Source organism: Leptonychotes weddellii, chromosome 1, assembly GCF_054177405.1.
Source record: "Leptonychotes weddellii isolate Sample4059 chromosome 1, ASM5417740v2, whole genome shotgun sequence".
NCBI classification, from domain to species: Eukaryota; Metazoa; Chordata; class Mammalia; order Carnivora; family Phocidae; genus Leptonychotes; species Leptonychotes weddellii.
Genome location: NC_138369.1, coordinates 144,385,982 through 144,404,571, shown reverse-complemented (window position 1 = coordinate 144,404,571; position 18,590 = coordinate 144,385,982). Strand labels below are relative to the sequence as shown.

At 40.4% G+C, this 18,590-nt stretch overlaps 1 protein-coding gene across 12 annotated transcripts in view; it reads left to right on the top strand.

Moving 5' to 3' along the window:
* Window positions 1–18,590, top strand: part of BBX (BBX high mobility group box domain containing) — a 273,335-nt gene that overhangs the window by 211,482 nt on the left and 43,263 nt on the right. For all 12 annotated transcript variants that reach the window (XM_081797447.1, XM_081797437.1, XM_081797450.1 and 9 more), the window contains 2 exons: window positions 1,966–2,040; window positions 10,370–10,450. In XM_081797447.1, coding sequence (XP_081653573.1) covers window positions 1,966–2,040; window positions 10,370–10,450 — 156 coding nt within the window. The remainder of the gene's footprint in view (window positions 1–1,965; window positions 2,041–10,369; window positions 10,451–18,590) is intronic.

The following is an 18,590-nucleotide window of genomic DNA, read 5'->3' as shown; positions in this document are numbered from 1 at the left end:
GGATGTCTTCTTTGGAAAAATGTCTGTTCATGTCTTCTGCCCATTTCTTGATTGGATCATTTGTTCTTTGGGTGTTGAGTTTAAGAAGTTCTTTATAGATTTTGGATACTAGCCCTTTATCTGATATGTCATTTGCAAATATCTTCTCCCATTCTGTCGGTTGTCTTTTGGTTTTGTTGACTGTTTCTTTTGCTGTGCAGAAGCTTTTTATCTTGATGAGGTCCCTATCCCAGTATTAATTTATAAGTAAATCCTTTTGTTTAGAAGCTTGTGAAATGCTTTTCAAAAATCTAGATTGTTGTTGGTAGTGGTTCTCTTCATTTCATCCATTGTCTTAATCCTCAAAGAAATATAGGTTAGGCAATTAATTCCCCTTATATAAACTCGCTATTTTCTTCAACTTTTATTGAGGGTGCATAGGAATGAAAAATGCTGTCTGAAGTAAGACCTACCCAGGACCTCAGGAAAATCCTCGTGGATTCATATTTGCAATCTGTCACACTTGCACATGGTGCTCATTTGAAATGATAGGTTTCATGGTTTAACCAAAAAGAGTATAATTTTACCTTCAAATGTCCTTAAAATACTTGGTTAAATTTTATTCATTCACAGTGGTCTCTTTGTAAAATAGGATCTGGATCTTTTTTCTTTTTACTGGTATTTATTCTAAAGATGCTTATATGTCTAATTATAGTGGCATTAAAATTTTCTTAATGGCTTCAGCAGTGAGTAAAGTCAGTAATTCCATCAGTCTCTTCACTAATTCTTTCTCATCCCCAAACATTACTTTGATACTGTATCAACAGCTGCCTCCATGGTTTTTCTAACCAGCTTAATTTAATTAAGATGAAAAAAATGACTTCTCTGTTTGAAGAGTTATGATTAAGGTGCATCTGTGCTTAGTAAGTACCCTTTGATGGAGTTGGTGAGCACAGTTACTTGAAGGAGAATACTTTTATGGGACTGGGAATGGGCTGAATTCATAATACCCAGGGTTTTTGCTCTTGTGACTCACTCTCACCCTATTTTGTAGCTGTATAGAAGTCTTGTTCACTTGGGAACCAAAATTAATAACTGACCTTGTTCTCAAAAGATCTTTGGAAAGTATTTCTATGGGGCCATCAGAGCAAACTTTTAATGAGGCTACCGTAATTACCAAGTGGAAACGAAAGGCCTCCTAGTTGAACCGGGTGTGGTAAGGCAGAATCCTCTATCCACAGTCAGATGCCTGAAGAGTGATAGTGACAGGGAGTGTGTGTATGTATGCATGCATAGTGTTACAAAAGAAATGCTCTTCCTGTTCAGTGAGTATTGAGTTCTCGTGCTATGCCAAGCAGTATATTCTGTAGCTTTTCTTTTCATCGTAATCCTGTAAAATGGGGATTATTCTCTTCATCATTATCATCAATTTATAGTTGGGAAAAATAAGTCTGAGAAAGATCAGCTGAGCTGCCCAAGGTCATGTAGCTCGTGAGCAGTCAGCTAAGATTCAATCCCAGATACCCTGAGCCATACATCCATATGCTTCTCCAGCACTGCTTCCCAGCTGCCTCTAAGCAGAGAACAGCTTGGGGGGAGTGGTGTAGGGAAGAGAGAGCGACTGGCTTTTCTTGCAGCTTCCAGCTTTTAATAATATTTTTAAAAATATATTAAAATAAAGCAGTTATTCTCAAAATAAAGCAGTTCATCTCAAGTCTCCTCAACGACTGTTTGCAGCATACCTGATACCCTACAAGAGACATGGCAGATGAGCAAAACTTGGTCCTTTGTTCTTCCAATCATCTGTTTTTAGAAACATGGCCTTTGTCTTCCTTTATCATTTATACTGTTCTTCTAAAAGGCATTAAGGGTGATGATTCATGTCTTAATCTTTATCACTGTCTACAGTGGAAATATATGGCAGAATCTATTAGTCTGATATGGGAAAATGTCCTTGTGCGTTAAAAATTACTTGTTTCCTTTCAGATATCTTCCAGTTCGTCCCACCCTGATACTCCTTCAAAACAGTGTCAAGCATCAGCCTTGTTTCAGTTTGCAGAGGTATTGGCTCTTTTTTTTTTTTTTTTAAATGCTTATTGGGCTGAGAAACTTACTGAGCTCAGAACGGACTTTTAATAACATATAGTGAACTTTAGGCATGCCTCTTGCCATTACGAACATAATGCACGTAAGGGAATACTTAATGCTTTTTGCTGCCTTTGCTATAATCATAGTCAGAGAAGCTCCGTATTTTGTATTCATTTATAAGCATTCATTAAGGAGTTCATTTAGAATAGACACTTTCCAGTAATTCATTTGTTTCATTTTACCTTGTTTTTAATTTATTTTAAAAGCTTAGAAAAAACTGCTGTCCACATCCATAGGATTCCAATTTATTAAATGTTTCCAATAGTGAAATTAGATGCTGTGATTTATGAATAACTCACAGTGGATGCAGTGGTGAATACAACCTGTTAAATCATCAGTACTTAGCTTTCAATGTGATATAGCTTTAGCCAGCATTTTTATTAGTGTTTAATCCCAGGCTTAGATCAGGTCAGCTCTTGCAGGATCTCAGATTTCTTTGGTTTGTCAGCCAGAGAGAGAGCACACACTAGAGAGTGCTTACTTAGTTGGTGTGGAGAGGCACATATGATATGCTTGATTTTGCCACAAAATCCCTGGCCTCAACCCTATGCTGCTCGTTTCTTTTTTTTTTTTTTTTAAAGATTTTATTTATTTATTTGAGAGGGAGAATGAGATAGAGAGAGAGAGCATGAGGGGGGAGGGTCAGAGGGAGAAGCAGACTCCCTGCTGACAGCAGGGAGCCTGATGCGGGACTCGATCCTGGGACTCCAGGATCGTGACCTGAGCCGAAGGCAGTCGCTTAACCAACTGAGCCACCCAGGCGCCCCATGCTGCTCGTTTCTAATGAGCATTGTAAGACAAATAATAAAGTGTATACAGGTCATGAAAATCAGATGGTGTCTGCTCTAGGTCTTTCCCCTTTTTCCTTTTTTAGTAATTCCAACCAAAAGTACATATCATAAACTAAGCAGTTTTTTGAAGGGTTGAGAGAAAATGACAAGCAGGACTGTTCTGTTTAATATTGATGTATTGAATCATTTTGATTCATTTGAATAAAAAGTGCTGCATAAATGAAATGTAAAATGATATCCTTTTGGCAGGAGAAAACCCAGCATCCTACTTTGAAAATGAGGAAAAGTTACTTTCAGCTTTTACATTAAAAAAAGAAATACTGCTTCTTCTCGGGACACTTGGGTCAACGACTGTGATGTTATGCCACCAACTGGCCTGCATAGCTGTTAGGCTTCTCTGCCACAGTATTTGCTTCAGTTGTTGAGGGCTATTCTAGAAAACTGGTAACAAAAATGTCATATAATACTACCATTTATGAAGACAATTTGCTTGATGAATCTGAATAAATTAAGAATTTATTATAATCTGTCATTACGATAAGCAGACTGTTATTTCCAGCCTGAGGAAATCATTTTAATATTTCCTTGCTTTCCTCCAGTTGGTGGCATCCATTTATTTGATACTAGTAATTTTTTTAAGAGTTGAAAAAGAATTTTGGTATGGTGACTAAATTTGGTTTTAATCTTAATACCTGAGCCAGCCCCATGCAACTGTTTAGAAATATTTTCCTCAAAACAGAATGTATTTGCCATATGTTCTGTTTGATTAGATTCTAAACTCTGTAGCAGGAATATTAGAAAGGTAATGGCTCATTTTTGACACACCTGATATGCATTAACTACCAAGCGTATTCAACTTCATTTAAAATGTCAGTATGGGATATCGCAGCTGGTGTTTCCAACAGTTCTCTCCACTCAGAGCATGATTGTTATTTAAGTGATACTATTATCATATTTATGAGGAGTTCCTGAAGCCCTGGGCAGCTCTGAGGGACCAGTTTGATGATGTAACAGTGGCTATCCTGTGATTCTGGAGAATGAGATCTGAGCCTCTCTTAAACAGATTAATGCTTCCTTGCTGCTCAGTATGCTTACTCCTTAAAGCATGAGAAGGGTTTTTTTTTATAGGAAAGAAAAGAACCTTTTCTCACTTGAGAATTATGCAGGGAGATATTCACTCCTCTGCTCAGTAGCACTGGTCTTCTGAGGGCTTTTGGGTTTTGATCATGAGACATATATAAGATTTGAGAGAGCTTTAAAAAATTGTTAATCTGAAAATTATTAGTGCTGTTTCAAGACCTCATAACAGAGTAAGGCATGTACAGTGGGCAAACCAAAATAAAATGTTTTGCCCTAGAATCAAATGTAATTCCCCCTGTCAACTCAGTATATTGTTTCTCCTAGTTATAAGTTTGCATAGATTGATAATATGAGCCCTTTCATTCCTAAGCCAATTAAATTATTACATACTTGGTTATTGTGGTGATAGGGGCCCCCAAATGTGGGACAACAGTCTGGTGAAAGCCGGTGGCACAGCTGGTGATAAGAATTCACCTGAGGCAGAACAAAGGAGATAGAAGTTTATGGAACGTGCTGGAAGGGAGCGGCAGGCCGTCTGCAGAGGCAGGGGGTGGGGGCTGTTTTTAAAGAGGGAAGGTGAGGATAAGTAGCCATGGGTCAGTTAGGGCCTCTGGGTATCTTGAGGTGGGTCCCCCAATGGGCCGGTCTGTATTCATCCAGGTGGTCGCTGTGGGCCTTTTCTACAGTCCATCGCTCAAGCCTGTTTGCCTAAAAGTGGCCTCTGCAGTTACTGATTGTAACTGTTACATGTGATTATACAAGAGAAGTACACGGTTCTCTAAGGATATATAACTTCTCTAGTCACTTGTCTCAGCTGGCCCAAGAGAACCCTAAATTTCAATCTCTGCCATCTTAAGATCTGACCACATTGTCAGCGTCATTTAGGGTTGGTTTGTTCAAAGCCAAACAAGAGCTAACTAGATGAACTAATAAAATTATCTACTAAAATCTGCCATGAGCACATATATTGCAATAGAAATAGAATAGTCTGTAATTACTACCTATAATCATATCCCTAAAGCTTTTATAATTATTTCATATAACACCCATCAGCTTTGAGAAAACAGAAAGACTCTTGAAATTCTTGTTTTAATTAGTCTACAGCAGAGGTTCTCAAACTTTAAAATGCATCAGAGTCCCCTTGTTCAAACACAGATTGCTGGGCCTCACTCCCAGGGTTTCTGATTTATTGAGTCTGGCGTGGGGCCTCGGAATTTGCATTTCTAACAAGTTTCCTGTTAGGAAACCACAATTTGAGACCACTGCTCTGTAGTTTATAATTGTTACTGTGAGTTATTAGCTTGTCCTTGTGAAGGCACTTCCTAGTATCTCTGGGGCCTCATAGGGAAGGGGCGAAGTGAGAAAGGGGAGGACATGTAATAGAACACTACTCGGTAACCCACTTGTACCCCCTCTCTTTTCAGAGGGATTTCAGTCCTGTTATGTACACTTAGAGAAAAGTGAGTGTTTCTATGATTTAGGAAACAATTTACTCTTTAAAAATGTTTAGCTTTTTAATATTATTTTAAGGTCAGGCATGCAAAATTCTTAGAGACCATTCCTGCTTATTTGATTTACAAACATTCATAACTCTAGGAATAGGTTAGCTAGATCTTCTCTTGGCACAGGGTCATTTATTGTGTAAAATAGTTGTCCTAGAAACACCCTTTTTAAGAAACAGTAAACCCTGGGCATTTTTTTAAGTTGAAGTTGTTTTTTCTTTCATACCGAGCCCTGGGTCTCTGCTGCAAGCTGAGAAGGATGTTTTTCTTTCTTAACCAAGTCTGATAATTTCAAAACTCACTGAAGTTAACCAACTTGGAACCATGAAACTGAATAAAGAACATTTTGTTTATATATTCTTCATGAAAGTTTATGTTTAAAGGGAGAAAATGTATCTACTTTACAAGATCTAGAAAGAAATATAGAGTGCAGAGCCTGCCCCACCACCCATTTCAGCCTGTCTCCAGTCCTTACTGATACTCATAATTCATCTACATGCAACTTGGCCCATCTGAAGAGCGGTTGCTGTCTCCAGGCTCTGATCCATTACACTGGTCAGAATGAGTTTCCTATCTGCATCTTCTGTTGTTTACAGGTGGAGTGACACATCCATCACATTTTAGATCTCATTTACTGAAGACTAATGACCACATGTAATGCCAGAAGGCAGCTGTTGTCTTCTATTATTAACAAGTCTGAAAGCCATGACCAGTTTACGTATTCTTTCTGTTGTGTGGTTGACTCTTACACCTAAAATAGATCTTTGCATTGAAATATTACATATTTTCTTTGAAGGCAGAAAGCTAATCTGGATGATTTAGACCAGTAAGTTTGGACATTAAAACTTCCCTTAGAAAGTATTTACTTTGCCAGTATAAATACAAAGATAATCTCACCAAATTTAAGGCATTGCCACAATTGGATATAAGCAATAGGTGCAAATTTAAAGCATTCATTTTCATGATGGACTGTTCAATATGTTACAGAATACTACACCCGACAAAAACCATATACTCACACTGCAGCTAATCAGTGTGAAAGAATTACGTGTTTTATTAGAAGCATTAATATTTCTTTTAAGGTAAGAAAGACCAATCATCCCATACTGTTCTTTTATTATTATTATTATTCATTCAGTAATTATCAGTCATTTCCTCCCAGGCTGCAGTGTTTTATGATACCCCTCATAATTGCAAAAGACTTCCACTATTACCTAATTTGCTTTTGATCTTTACTACCTGTTTCCTTGGTGTGGCTCCCCTACCTCAGGCAGCTATAAAATTAGCAGTTTAACATCCAGGGTGATCATTTTTCTTAGCTCTCTTGCTGTACTTCACGTACTATTACATCCACTTTGTTTATCGGAACAGTACATACTAGCCAAAGGAGAGACTATGGTGGAGTTAAGAGATTGGCAAGTGCCATCCAATTTGAGGAAAATAAAAAGCAAAGCCAAGAATGTACTATCCAGTATGGCCCACTAGTGTCCCCTACCCAGAAGTGTAACATAACACGCACTTCCCTCCATCAGCCAACCAGACACTGAAAAACATATTAACGGTATTGTTCTTATTTGAAAGGATGTATAAGTCTCTTGAATAGAAAAAAAAAAAATGGTGGGAACGAGCAGTAGTATAACAAATCAGCATTGTACAAGCTCTAATGAAGCCATGAGAATAGATCAGATTACTGAGAGAAAATGTGTAAATAAAAAGACAAAACCGTGAGGAAAAACATTTAAGGGATCACCAGAGAAAGGAGAACAACAAGGAGTGGGGGGGAAAAGGGGCAGGTAGGAGACAAACAAGGATCTTCCAGCAATGGAAGCCCAGAGTTGAGTTTCTCAAAAGAAAGATCATCCACCTCGAATGTTGCCAAGAAATCAAGATAAGGGCCATCCAGGGCGCCTCGGTGGCTCAGTTGGTTAAGCGACTGCCTTCAGCTCGGGTCATGATCTTGGAGTCCTGGGATCGAGTCCCACATCGGGCTCCCTGCTCAGCAGGGAGTCTGCTTCTCCCTCTGACCCTCTTCCCTCTCATGCTATCTCTCATTCTCTCTCACTCAAATAAATAAATAAAATTAAAAAAAAAAAAAAGATAAGGGCCAGCCATAGCATTAACAAATGTCCAGTTTTTCACCAGCACCCCCCACACCAAAAAAAAAAAAATAGGAAACCAAAAGACACTTCTAGAAAGCATATCTCACCACAGTCATTCCATGAAAATTGTATTGGTGGGTGATTCAGGAAATGTTGGGCTACCAAAATACATTGACTCTACCCCACGCAAGCTCCTTTGGAAATCTTCCTTATATCTACACATAGGTAAAAGTCCTCCCATGAGTGATGAGAAAACCAGTCCTTACGAGACATGGGTGGTGGTTCCTTTTGAAAGGTAAAGAACCATTCTCAAGTCTCACCTCAGACAACTGTGCATGAACTCAGGTGGCAGATAATGCAGTCCCAAGTTCTTCCTTGAGCCCCACAGTGGGCCATGCACAGGATGTGTGGTAGTAAGTGAGGAGCATAAACCTCCAGCAGCACAGGCAACAGCAGAGGGCACCAGTGGAAGAACTAGAACCGCACCCCATCCTGGCTTACTGCAGCGATGCCACGCTCGTCCTCTAGCGATTCTTGAGTATCATGTGACTGTGTGACAGATAAAAATTCTACAGATTATTAGATGTCAAAATTATCCTCTAACATTGCAGTTTTTAATTCCATTCCAATTTCAGTATGTAACTAATTTTTGGAACTATACTAAAAGAGTTTGTTTATTCATATTACTAATGACAAATTCTCATTAAATAATAATTGGGCCATTTATTGAGAGCATAATACGAGCTCAGCACTGTGCCAGACTCTTCATTAACATAAAATCTAATCTTCACAACAGTAATATGGGGCAGGTATTACTGTTTCTGTTTCGAAGATGAGGTAGAGGAGACTCAAAGTCTTGATTATTTCCTTAAGTCAACACAGCAAAAAGTAATGAAGGTGTGTCTGTCTGACCAGAGGTCATGTTCTTTCATTTGTACAACCTTGGTTCAAGGCACTGACATCTATGTTCAGTACTTCATTCCCTCAAGTCATTGAGAGGTGGTGTTTGTTCTCTTAGTTTAGTAATAAGGTGAGTAATTCAGCTTGTCTAGAAAAAGTAGAAGTGGCATATATCAGAGAAAATTTAGCTAGAAGAAAATATTCCAGACTTCAGAAAGATTGAGCCCCGTTTAGTTAATTTTCTAATAGTTTTTTTTTTTTTAAGATTTTATTTATTTACTTGAGAGAGAGAGAGAGAGAGAGCAGGAGTTGGGGGGGGGGCAAAGGGAAAGGGAGAAGGAGACTCCCTGCTGAGCAGGGGCCTGACCTGGGGTTTGATCCCAGGACTCGGATCATGACTTGAGCCAAAGTCAGACGCTTAGACCCAACTGAGCCACTTAGGCGCCCCTACTATTTAGTTAATTTTCTAAGAAAGAAGTAGTGGGGATTAAATAGCAAAGAACTGTTAAAAATGACAGCATCTAGGAAGAAAAAGTCCTTATTTCATAAACTAGACCCTTCTAAATGGTCCAGGTAGCTTATTAACTATTTGCCTCTATGAAGGGAAAATTCTCTTTAGCAGCGAGCTCCCAATCTCTCCCAGAGCTGACAGCTCCACAGAATTTCCCGTGGGAGTTGGGGTCACCTATAAGGATATAGACACCAGGCAGGACTGCCTCCTAAACTAAACTGAGAGATACCTCTGTCTTAAATTGAGAAAGAATTCAGAATCACAAAGAATATGAAAAGCTTACACCGGAGCTAGCTCCTTTAATGATGACAGAACTTCTCCAGGAGAAGAATACTTTGTCAAGATCCCTAAGAATGTATGTCCTCGGGGCACCTGGTGGCACAGTCGTTGGGCGGCTGCCTTCGGCTCAGGTCATGATCCCGGGGTCCTGGGATCGAGCCCCGCGTCGGGCTCCCTGCTCCACGGGAAGCCTGCTTCTCCCTCTCCCATTCCCCCTGCTTGTGTTCCCTCTCTCGCTGTGTCCCTCTCTGTCAAATAAATAAATAAAATCTTAAAAAAAATAAAAAGGAATGTGTGTCCTCAGCTTCTTACGGAGTTAGGCTAGAAATTGAAAATGAAGTTTTCATATAAAAATGAAAAAGGACAGTGCAGTTCATTGTTATCAGTGCCCAGCTGCTGTTTGGTCAAATTTGCAGAAGAGCATACAGGCAGTGTAATATTGTATATGTTCATGTGCCTCAACAGAGGCCTTCACTCTGTAACTTACTTAGATATGTGGTCTTGATTGTCAGTCTTTGTGTATGCTTTAGAGCATTCTCTCAAAGCCAGGACCAAGTGCTTTATATGAAACTCTTAGCTTCCCCAGCTCCCATCATAATGCCCTAGTTCATTTATACTGGATTTTCAAAAAAGTATTTGTTGACTGACAAGTCAAATATTTTAGAGATCCCAAATATATTCCTTAAAAAAAACAAAACAAAACTTGTTGCTTTGGTACATACAAAATGACTCTAAATCCCTTGTGTTTGGCCAGTTGATGAGTTGGTGTTTATATAGAAATGGAAATGCGTATCTTGTTTTAAGGTTGTAGAGTTAAATTTAAAGCCTGCAGTTTCCAAGATAATACTCTTATCATTAAACAGCTATCCAAGCCACACCTGGTTTTTGTTACTATTTTTGAGGTTGTTGACTAAAACTGGTTTCAAAAATTATCCCAAGTGCAACACATTTAAAGTTACTTGGTACTTGGGAACAATGATGTTCTCGTAAGCGAAAGAAAGTTCCTGGGTGTGTATGAATAGGAAGTAAAGATTCTGATAACACAACTAACCTTCTTTATGTGAATTGTTTTCAATATAGATTTCTTCGAACACTTCGCAGTTGGGTGGTGCCGAGCCCATGAAGCGCTGTGGGAAGTCGGCACTCTTTCAACTGGCAGAGGCAAGTTTCTAACAATATTTAGAGATAAGATCTGCAGACGTGGAAACCACAAAAAGGTCATCATCACAGCGTTCTTTAAACTGTGCCATCTCACCCGTGACCAGAAAGTGTGGTGTTGCATCTAATTTTCAACCATGAAGAGGGTTAGCCTTTAATGTAGGAAAAGAAGGAGTTTTGCTATGAAAAGTCAGTAAGCATGGGAAAAGGGGGCTCAGGGAACTTGCAGAATCCTTTTTCACAGGTAGTATTGTAAAATAAGGTCAGTTTTTGTCCCACATTGATGAGATAAGTTCACCCAGAAGAATGGCCGGAGTCATGTTTCTCTCCTCAGATTCTCCTATAACATCCATAAATTCCTAGAAGACACTACTTTTCAACCAGGTGGTTGATGTTTTAATTTGGGGGTGTTTTCTTTTGGGTTTTGTTTTGTTTTGTTTTTTTGTGACGAACTCCAATGACATGTTTTAAAATCTGGTTTTATAATACCTGCCAGTTGTACACTTGCTATGACGTGGGCATAAAACGCTGCTGTTCCTTTGGCACAGGAGGAAATGTTTTTTCATGAATCTGAGAGGAGCAGAGAGCCCTCACTTGGTGGGGATGGGTTGGCGAGAAAGGCGCCAGCGCACCTGTTGCTGGGGTAGGCAGGGACCGGGGCTTTCTCTGCCTCCCTGCCGCCGCTCTGCCTTCCTTCTGTGAGAGAAATGTCTGTAGCGCTCGGACACAAGATAATAGCAGTTTTCTCTGTTGGCGAGACAAATTAGGAGGCGCAACATGGGTGACCAAGTATCTCTTATATTAAACTTACTCTTTTCTCTCATTTTTCTGGCTTCCTTCCAGTGAGTTCCTTTTGAGGTGTGTTGTTTTATTTTGTTTGTGAGTGATATGGTTCTTTTTATAAAGCCTTCGTAGTTTATTAAATTTAATGGGACAACCTATCATTTTCTAAATTTTATGGTAGCGTATATCATAAAAATCTAGGAGTTTTAAATATGTTTAAATGAAGCTCTTCGAGTCTAGCCAGGTCCACATTAGAAATAGAAGAATACAAAGGCCTGAAACAGTAAAGTATCTAAACAGTGGAACAAATGAACCCTTTGTTGTCTGACATTAAACTGACATGCTTCTTGTAAGACAAAATCAGCCCCAGATAGAGGGCTACAAATGACTCGAAAACTGCCAAAGACCACAGGGAAATCATAAGAACTGAGTGAGTCAGTGGCCAAGTACTACTACAGATAGAACTGAAATGGTAAAGATCTGGCAACAAGTGCGCCTTTGGAGTTGGAGCAAACAAATCTTAGTAAACAGAGAGACTACGAGGTCATGAATTTAGTATTTTTAAGACCCTATAGATTGTCAAGACAACGTATTCGGAAGAAGTGACTGTTTTTCTTGAATAATACGAAGGTATGGCCCTCTCTGCATTTCCCTGTTTTTGTGTGTGTGCGCACACACACACGTGCATGCTTACATACATATTCATAATACATACGTAACAATGCTAAATTGTAAAACAAGTTAACTCTCATTATTTATCTTTATTGAACAGTTTTATACTAGAAATGTATGGACCTTTGAGGTACTTTGCTGTGGAGGGTGCTAGAGAGATGATTTTGTCTTCTCATTTTCTTTCTTTGGCATAACAGTTAAAAAAAAAAAAGGATTCCCTATTAAATCAGAGCTCATTAAAAAGAACATTCTTCTAATTTGTAGGGATGCATCCCAAATATGAAACAGATGCTACGGTTTAACAGATGTTTGAATGCTGGTATCATAATTTTAAAGGGGTAAAATGACTGCAATAAGCCTATTCCAATTATAGCAAATCAGCTTATACTCAGACTTGGTTTCTTATAACATCTGAGTAAAAATATATGCTTTTGATAAAACAGGGTCGCTAAAAAATAATTTACCAAGAAAATCTCACATTATTTGCACCACATGAATATGATGCCATAATGCTAATAGACTGTGTTTTAGAATAACATTCTAAATCCATCCCAGTTTCTAATTAAACATGAATATGTGCACAATGGATTAATCAGCGTCTCCAAATAATCACCAGTAGAAATATGCTTCCTCAATATTTTTTTTATTCCGTGTGTATTTGATATTCATTTTTCTTGAACTGGATATAATATTTAATTATTTCGGGTGCCTCTTGAAACAAGTATAGTAGGATATGGAGGAGGATCTTTTCCTGTTGCCCAGAATTGGTGCTATTGTCTGAAATATGAAAGAACAGCTTTAAATTCACACATATCAAAGGGAAATCCACCAGGAAGCCGCCTTCAGTTTGGGCCAGATCCTTCTCTTGGGATTTATGAAGAGATGGTCTGATCCAGCTCCTGTCCCATGTGCCACTCCAGGGGTTTCTCCTTTCATGCCCATCCTAACCCCCAAGCCATCAGTGGGAGGGGGGCTATCAAAGACTATCCACAGCCATCCGGAATATTTTGGCTTTTCTCCTTGTCCTGAGGAGGAAAGGAAGGAAGTGCATTCCACAGTTCATCCCAGCCCCGTGTCAAGCAAAGTGAAGGCAGCTCTAAGACAACCTTTGTTAAAGATTGGGGGGGCGGGGGCTGTCTGCAAGAGGTATCTTCTCAGTCTTTGGTGAGAAGCAAGAAATGTTTTAGACAGAGATGTATTGCCGTGCCCTGCGTCTGTCTGACCAAATGAGAAAAGAACTGGAGGAAGTTGGCTGCAGGGAGAGGCTTGGAAGAGCCTGCTGTACTCTCCTTCTTGGCCTTGTAGGATGCATGAGTCTCCACGGGTCAAGTGGACAAAGAGAGCAGTTCAGTGTGATCAGGCAAGAAGCCGTGGGACCGTCATGGGGGGAGGCGTTGGCAGAGAGCAGGCCTGGGACAGGCTCTCACATCAGGAGATACGCAACAGAGACAGCTCTGCTCGGACGCTGATGAGCGCCCACGAGCAGGAGTGATGTCCAGCCAGTTTCCACCAGTACAGCTGTCCTGGTACTAACATACCAAATACTTCCCATTGTTAGTTAAAAAAAACTGTGACCCAAACCCCCTGAGTACCCTTGCTGCAACTTTCCCAGCGTCCCCGGGCTCCCCTGATCCTTTCAGCAACTGGAGGATGCAGCAAGGGGCCTGCAAGACCCTGTTCCAGCCCCTGGACCACATCCCTTCTGATCAGTTGGCACCCTTGCCTCTTAAATACTTTGTATACCATCCCTGCCCTTGGCATGCCCTGACAAGGTCGTTCAGTCTTATGTAGAGTTAGCGGGAAGACAGACATAACCGTGGGCAGTTAGCTTTGCCTCTGCCATTGCTTCTCCTGTCCTCTACAGCAAAAGCTATTAAAAATAGCCTTGTGAAGGGAAGGGCCAGCAACCAGCCCTGGAACTCCCCTCTCCCCCTACTCCACGTCCCTTCCTATGGGCTGACACGGGAGGAGGGCTGAATAAGGAGACCTCCCAAAACTACAGGGGCTGTTGCTTGCAAGTAATGTCTTCGTGGTGAAAAGCAACAAACATTTTAGGCATGTAGTTACTGCTGTGCCCTACACCCACTTGAGCAGGCAAAAAGAAAATTGGAGGAAGTTGGCAGCAGACACAAAGAGCCTTGAATTGGCCTGCACTCTCGGAGTTGGCCTTGTAAGGACCCCTTCTATTTCCTGAGACCCTGTAGCCAGGAGATGCCCCAGGGAAGGCCCTGTTTTCAGGCATTTGATTGGCATTTTCAACTGGGTGGATTTTTAATAGCTGAAAGTGACCTGAAAATTCTGGGATCTGTTCCAGGTATTTTTCAGGAATCTACTCCAGCTAGGAAGGGAGTTGGCATAGTGCTGCTGAGGTCAGGGAATTGAGAAGAAAATACAGTCCTTTATGTTTGAGCCTCCATGAGTTTCATACTGCTCAGTTAATCAGTTGCTTAATTGATGCGGGTACTCTAATGTGTTTCCTTTCATTTTGAAATTAATTAGGTCAGGTCATATAAAGAATAGCAAAGCAGCCCCCTGGAGAACTATATTATAGTTGCTGTATAGTTGGAGGACACACAGGGACATCTTCACCCTATGCATTTTAGTGAAGAAAATTCTACTCTTGAAGGTCTCTGGTATCAAAATTGCCCAGTATAATAAGATGCACAGTTGATTCATTTATCCCACCAAACAGTAATTAATTGACGACCTATTCCATGCCAATAACAGTGAGGCTGCTGACGTCACCTGCATACGGATGTACAAATAACATTTATTACGATGGGATAAGCTGCGAACCTTCTTTTAAGATCGGTGGTTTAAGGACACTTTACCTCCAGGTGCAGGGTTGGTGTTACAGAGTACCACTAGAGACTGGAACACATGCCTAAAAATAGTAATCACTCTTTGTTTTACTTCTCTTGTTCTGAAATAATTTTATGTGTTCTTTAAAATAGGTTATAGATTTTAATAGCAGAAATTCAGTTGTATTATCTAACCGAAGATAATGATGACTTTATTTTACTATCTGCTATGTGATAGGCACTTATCTAAGTACTTTATATGTACTCATTGAATTTTCACAGACATTCTCTGAGATAGATACTATGATCGTTCCTCTTTGACACATTAGGGAACAAAAGGGCAGAGAGGTTTTGTGACTTGCCTAAGGTCATGTGGACAGGAAATTAGAGCCTCAGTGGGAAACCCAGGCAGTCTGTCTCCACATCCCAGGCTCTTCCACACTGGGCTATTCTGCAGCCTTGATGTAGATGAATGTAAAAGACTGCAAGTTGCTTGTTATAGGACTTTGCGTATTATAGAAGGCTCTATGGAAGACAGCTCATTCCTACACATATGTGTATGGCTGAATAAGTTGACAGGTTTTTCAAGACTGCTGTCAAAGAAATGGAACTGATATTTCCTTTTTAAAAAGTGTCTGTACTTTTGAAACTGCCAAGATACATCTTACACCCTTAAATAAGTGCCTGTTAGTGGGGAATATACTTTGGAAGATACTGTGAGGAAATTATGGTGTACGACTCCTGTCCTCCAAGAACTTATTCTCCAGTTGCAGAGAGATAAGATATAAAAAGTTGAGGGATGAGAAGTAAGTGTGCAAATGGTTTCACATTGCAGATGAAATGACAAAGCTCTACTTGAGTGACAAATGATACACAAAGTGAATGTGTGAAGCCAAGAAAGGGAGGAATTAATATTAGCAGGAGTGTTGTGAGGACCCAGCACAGAGACAGAGCGTGGAGCTGGTTCTTGATGAGGGAGTTGTTGAGGAACAGGGGTTGAAACTAGCAGCCTTTGGGCCACATTTAACTTGCAGAGATACTTTTTTTCAGCCCACAGTTTGTTGACCTGTATTATATTTTACATTTGAATTAGTCCATAGTATTTTAAAAACAGAGGTGCAAATAAGTATGTCTGTCTGACTTCTCATGAAAATTTAAGAGAACCTGGAGACGCTGGTCCAGCCTTTCTCCATGAGAACAATCGGTCAGGGCTAGTAGTACACCCTCACTGTCCTCTCCTTTCCCTACTGAGCCCCGAGTCTGAGGCCAGCAGTCACTGCCAGCCCCCACGTCCCCTGTGCACCTCCCTCTTGTACCTAAGCACCCATACACAGTGCAGAGTGGGAGCCGCATAATTAAACGGAGAGATGGGAGAGATATAGCAGAGGGATTACGGGGTAAAAAGGCAGGCAGACGTGAGGCAGGTGGATGCCAACAACTCAGTCAGACGGGCAGGAGTAGAGGGAGACTTACGGAAGGCGGAGTGGGGCGACCGGTCGGAATTGGGAGACTGGTTAGGGTGAAGCAGGGAAACCTGTGCTCGAAGATAGTGACGAGCGAGTGAAGATTGAGGGCAGGGGCGTGCAGTGGGAAAGCAGACTCCCGTGTAGAATGGAGTGGAAAACTTCTGGCGAAACCCGCGTGTGAGAAGACAAGAGCCAGGGTTGGGGAGGACCCGGCTGGCAGTGGGAACAGGAGGTAGAAACAGACAGCAGGGAGGCTGCAGGGGATTTCGTTGGATTCGATGACTGGGTCATTCGATGTGGGAGGCAAAGTGAAAGGGGAGCTGGAGGTGACCCCAGCTCTGAGCCTGAATGCTCGGAGCCCTCCTTCCGGAAGCCTGGATGTTTGTGAGTGAGGAGGAAAGCCCTACTAGCAGAAAAGAGATGAAGGATGCTGAGGGGTAGGGACAGCTGAGGAAATCCACTACCAAAAGAGTCAACAAGAGAGGGCGGTTGTCAAGGTAAATGGTCTGCTTTGGAAAGCAGAGGCTCATTGTTCTCTGAGCACAGAAGAAAGAAAGGTAGAAAACAGTCACACAGGCTTGCTGCATTTGGTCTGTGGTCTGTGTTCTACTTTGCTCTGTCTCAGTTTATGAAACTGGTAATGTGTCAGGGTAAAGTTGAGGGAAAGGGTGCTGGATGTCTCCAGATCTACTCATCAAGTATAAAAAATCAAGATTGTAGATCTGGTAGTTCCAAGGGAATTGGAAAAGTTGTATTGAACCCTACTTATTAAAAGAGGATGATGACGTTTTCAGGCCTCAACTCCCTAGTTTTTCTTACATTCTAACTTGCAAAAACCACTTCTAATTAAAGCCAAAGAGATTGGTAAAGGTGAGTATATTCTAGTGTCTGTAAAAATTACATCTTAGGAAAAATATTGGCTAATTTTAAGGAAAGCTGAATTATAGAGATTCTATGTACCACATTGAAAAAATTAGGGAATTCCATCCCTCCAATCACATTAGCATTCCTCATCACTACCAATTAGAGGTGGTTTTTGATTGAGGTAACTTCTTTACAGTTTTCTGTGTGTCCTCACATACCATTGATGCGCAGTATCCCCTCCATCCTGTTGGAACCCCTTGAAGCCCAGAATCTCAGTGGACAGCTCTCACCCTGGCCCCTCCTACACCACTGTCATAGGACTGAATCCTAAATCCTTAACATTATATTTGAGGGGCTCTTTTCTTTGAAAGTGGTGTATTTCTTTCTGTAGCTTTTTATGCAGAGTTGTGAGTCATTTTTATGAAACTTCTGTCCTAAAACTTTTCATCTCATTCCCAAATGCAATAACTTATTTTTGGAAGAACCACAAAACAGGAATTTTTCTAATGACTTCCTTTAACACGTCTAGGGGAGACTTGAATAAATGGCCTATGGAACAAAGGTCACCCCACCCCATCTGGAGTCTTTAGAAATGGTAAAATTTCTGAAGAAAGAGTAAAGAGACACATTGAAGCCACCTTTTCACCTGGCCATGTTTCTGTAAACCAAGTAGAAAACTACTTAAAATGCTCAGATTTCAGTGTTGAGAGATGCTTAGACCACGGTTCTGTGACCAGTTATCTTTTCTAATAAAGAAAATTGAATTTTCTTAGTATCAGTGCTATTCTTTATTCTCTGCAACCAACAGCCAGTGTATGTTTATGGAAAAAAACATTCTGATTTTATTTAATTGTGGGAGAAGTGCACATCTTGGAAAGCACTGCTAAGTGCCATCCTAGGGTTATGTCTACACTGTTTTGGCAGATGATAAGCCAGTACAAAATGACTGTAAACATACCTTGGCTGCAAAACATTTATTTTGTACTAAAAGGCAGAGATTTTGAAATTGAAACTTCTTGATGAGTGTCAGTGTGTCTGTTTTCACACTGCCTCGTTTTTAATCTAGCTGGATCCTTTATAACAGACAATGAAAGACAAAAGATAATTAAGAGTGAAATAGTACGGTACATTTTGGGAACAACTTATCCATTTCTTTGTACCAGTTAAAGGGCATCTACTTCTGTGGTATTCTTACCTAGTACACATGATGAATTATTTTTTCACTGGTCATTTCACTAAGTCTTTTATAGCAGAACACATTAAAGAAATGAATCGATACCTTAACATTTGTAGAAAGGAATACATTTTAGAATGTCTTTGATTCAAAGAGATAAAAGCTTGCTCAGCACAGATTTATTATGTCTCTGTAGTCCCCAATAACAAACCCTGAGCCTATGTCCTGATCTTTCCTGAACCGAAAATGGCAGTCTCCTTGAACCCAGGCACATAAAAAATAAACCCTCCACTGCACATTTTATCTCACCCCTTCGATATTCCTCCTGAAAGTTTTCTTTGTAATCATTTTGAAAAGGGTAATTTTTTATACATCTGCCCAAT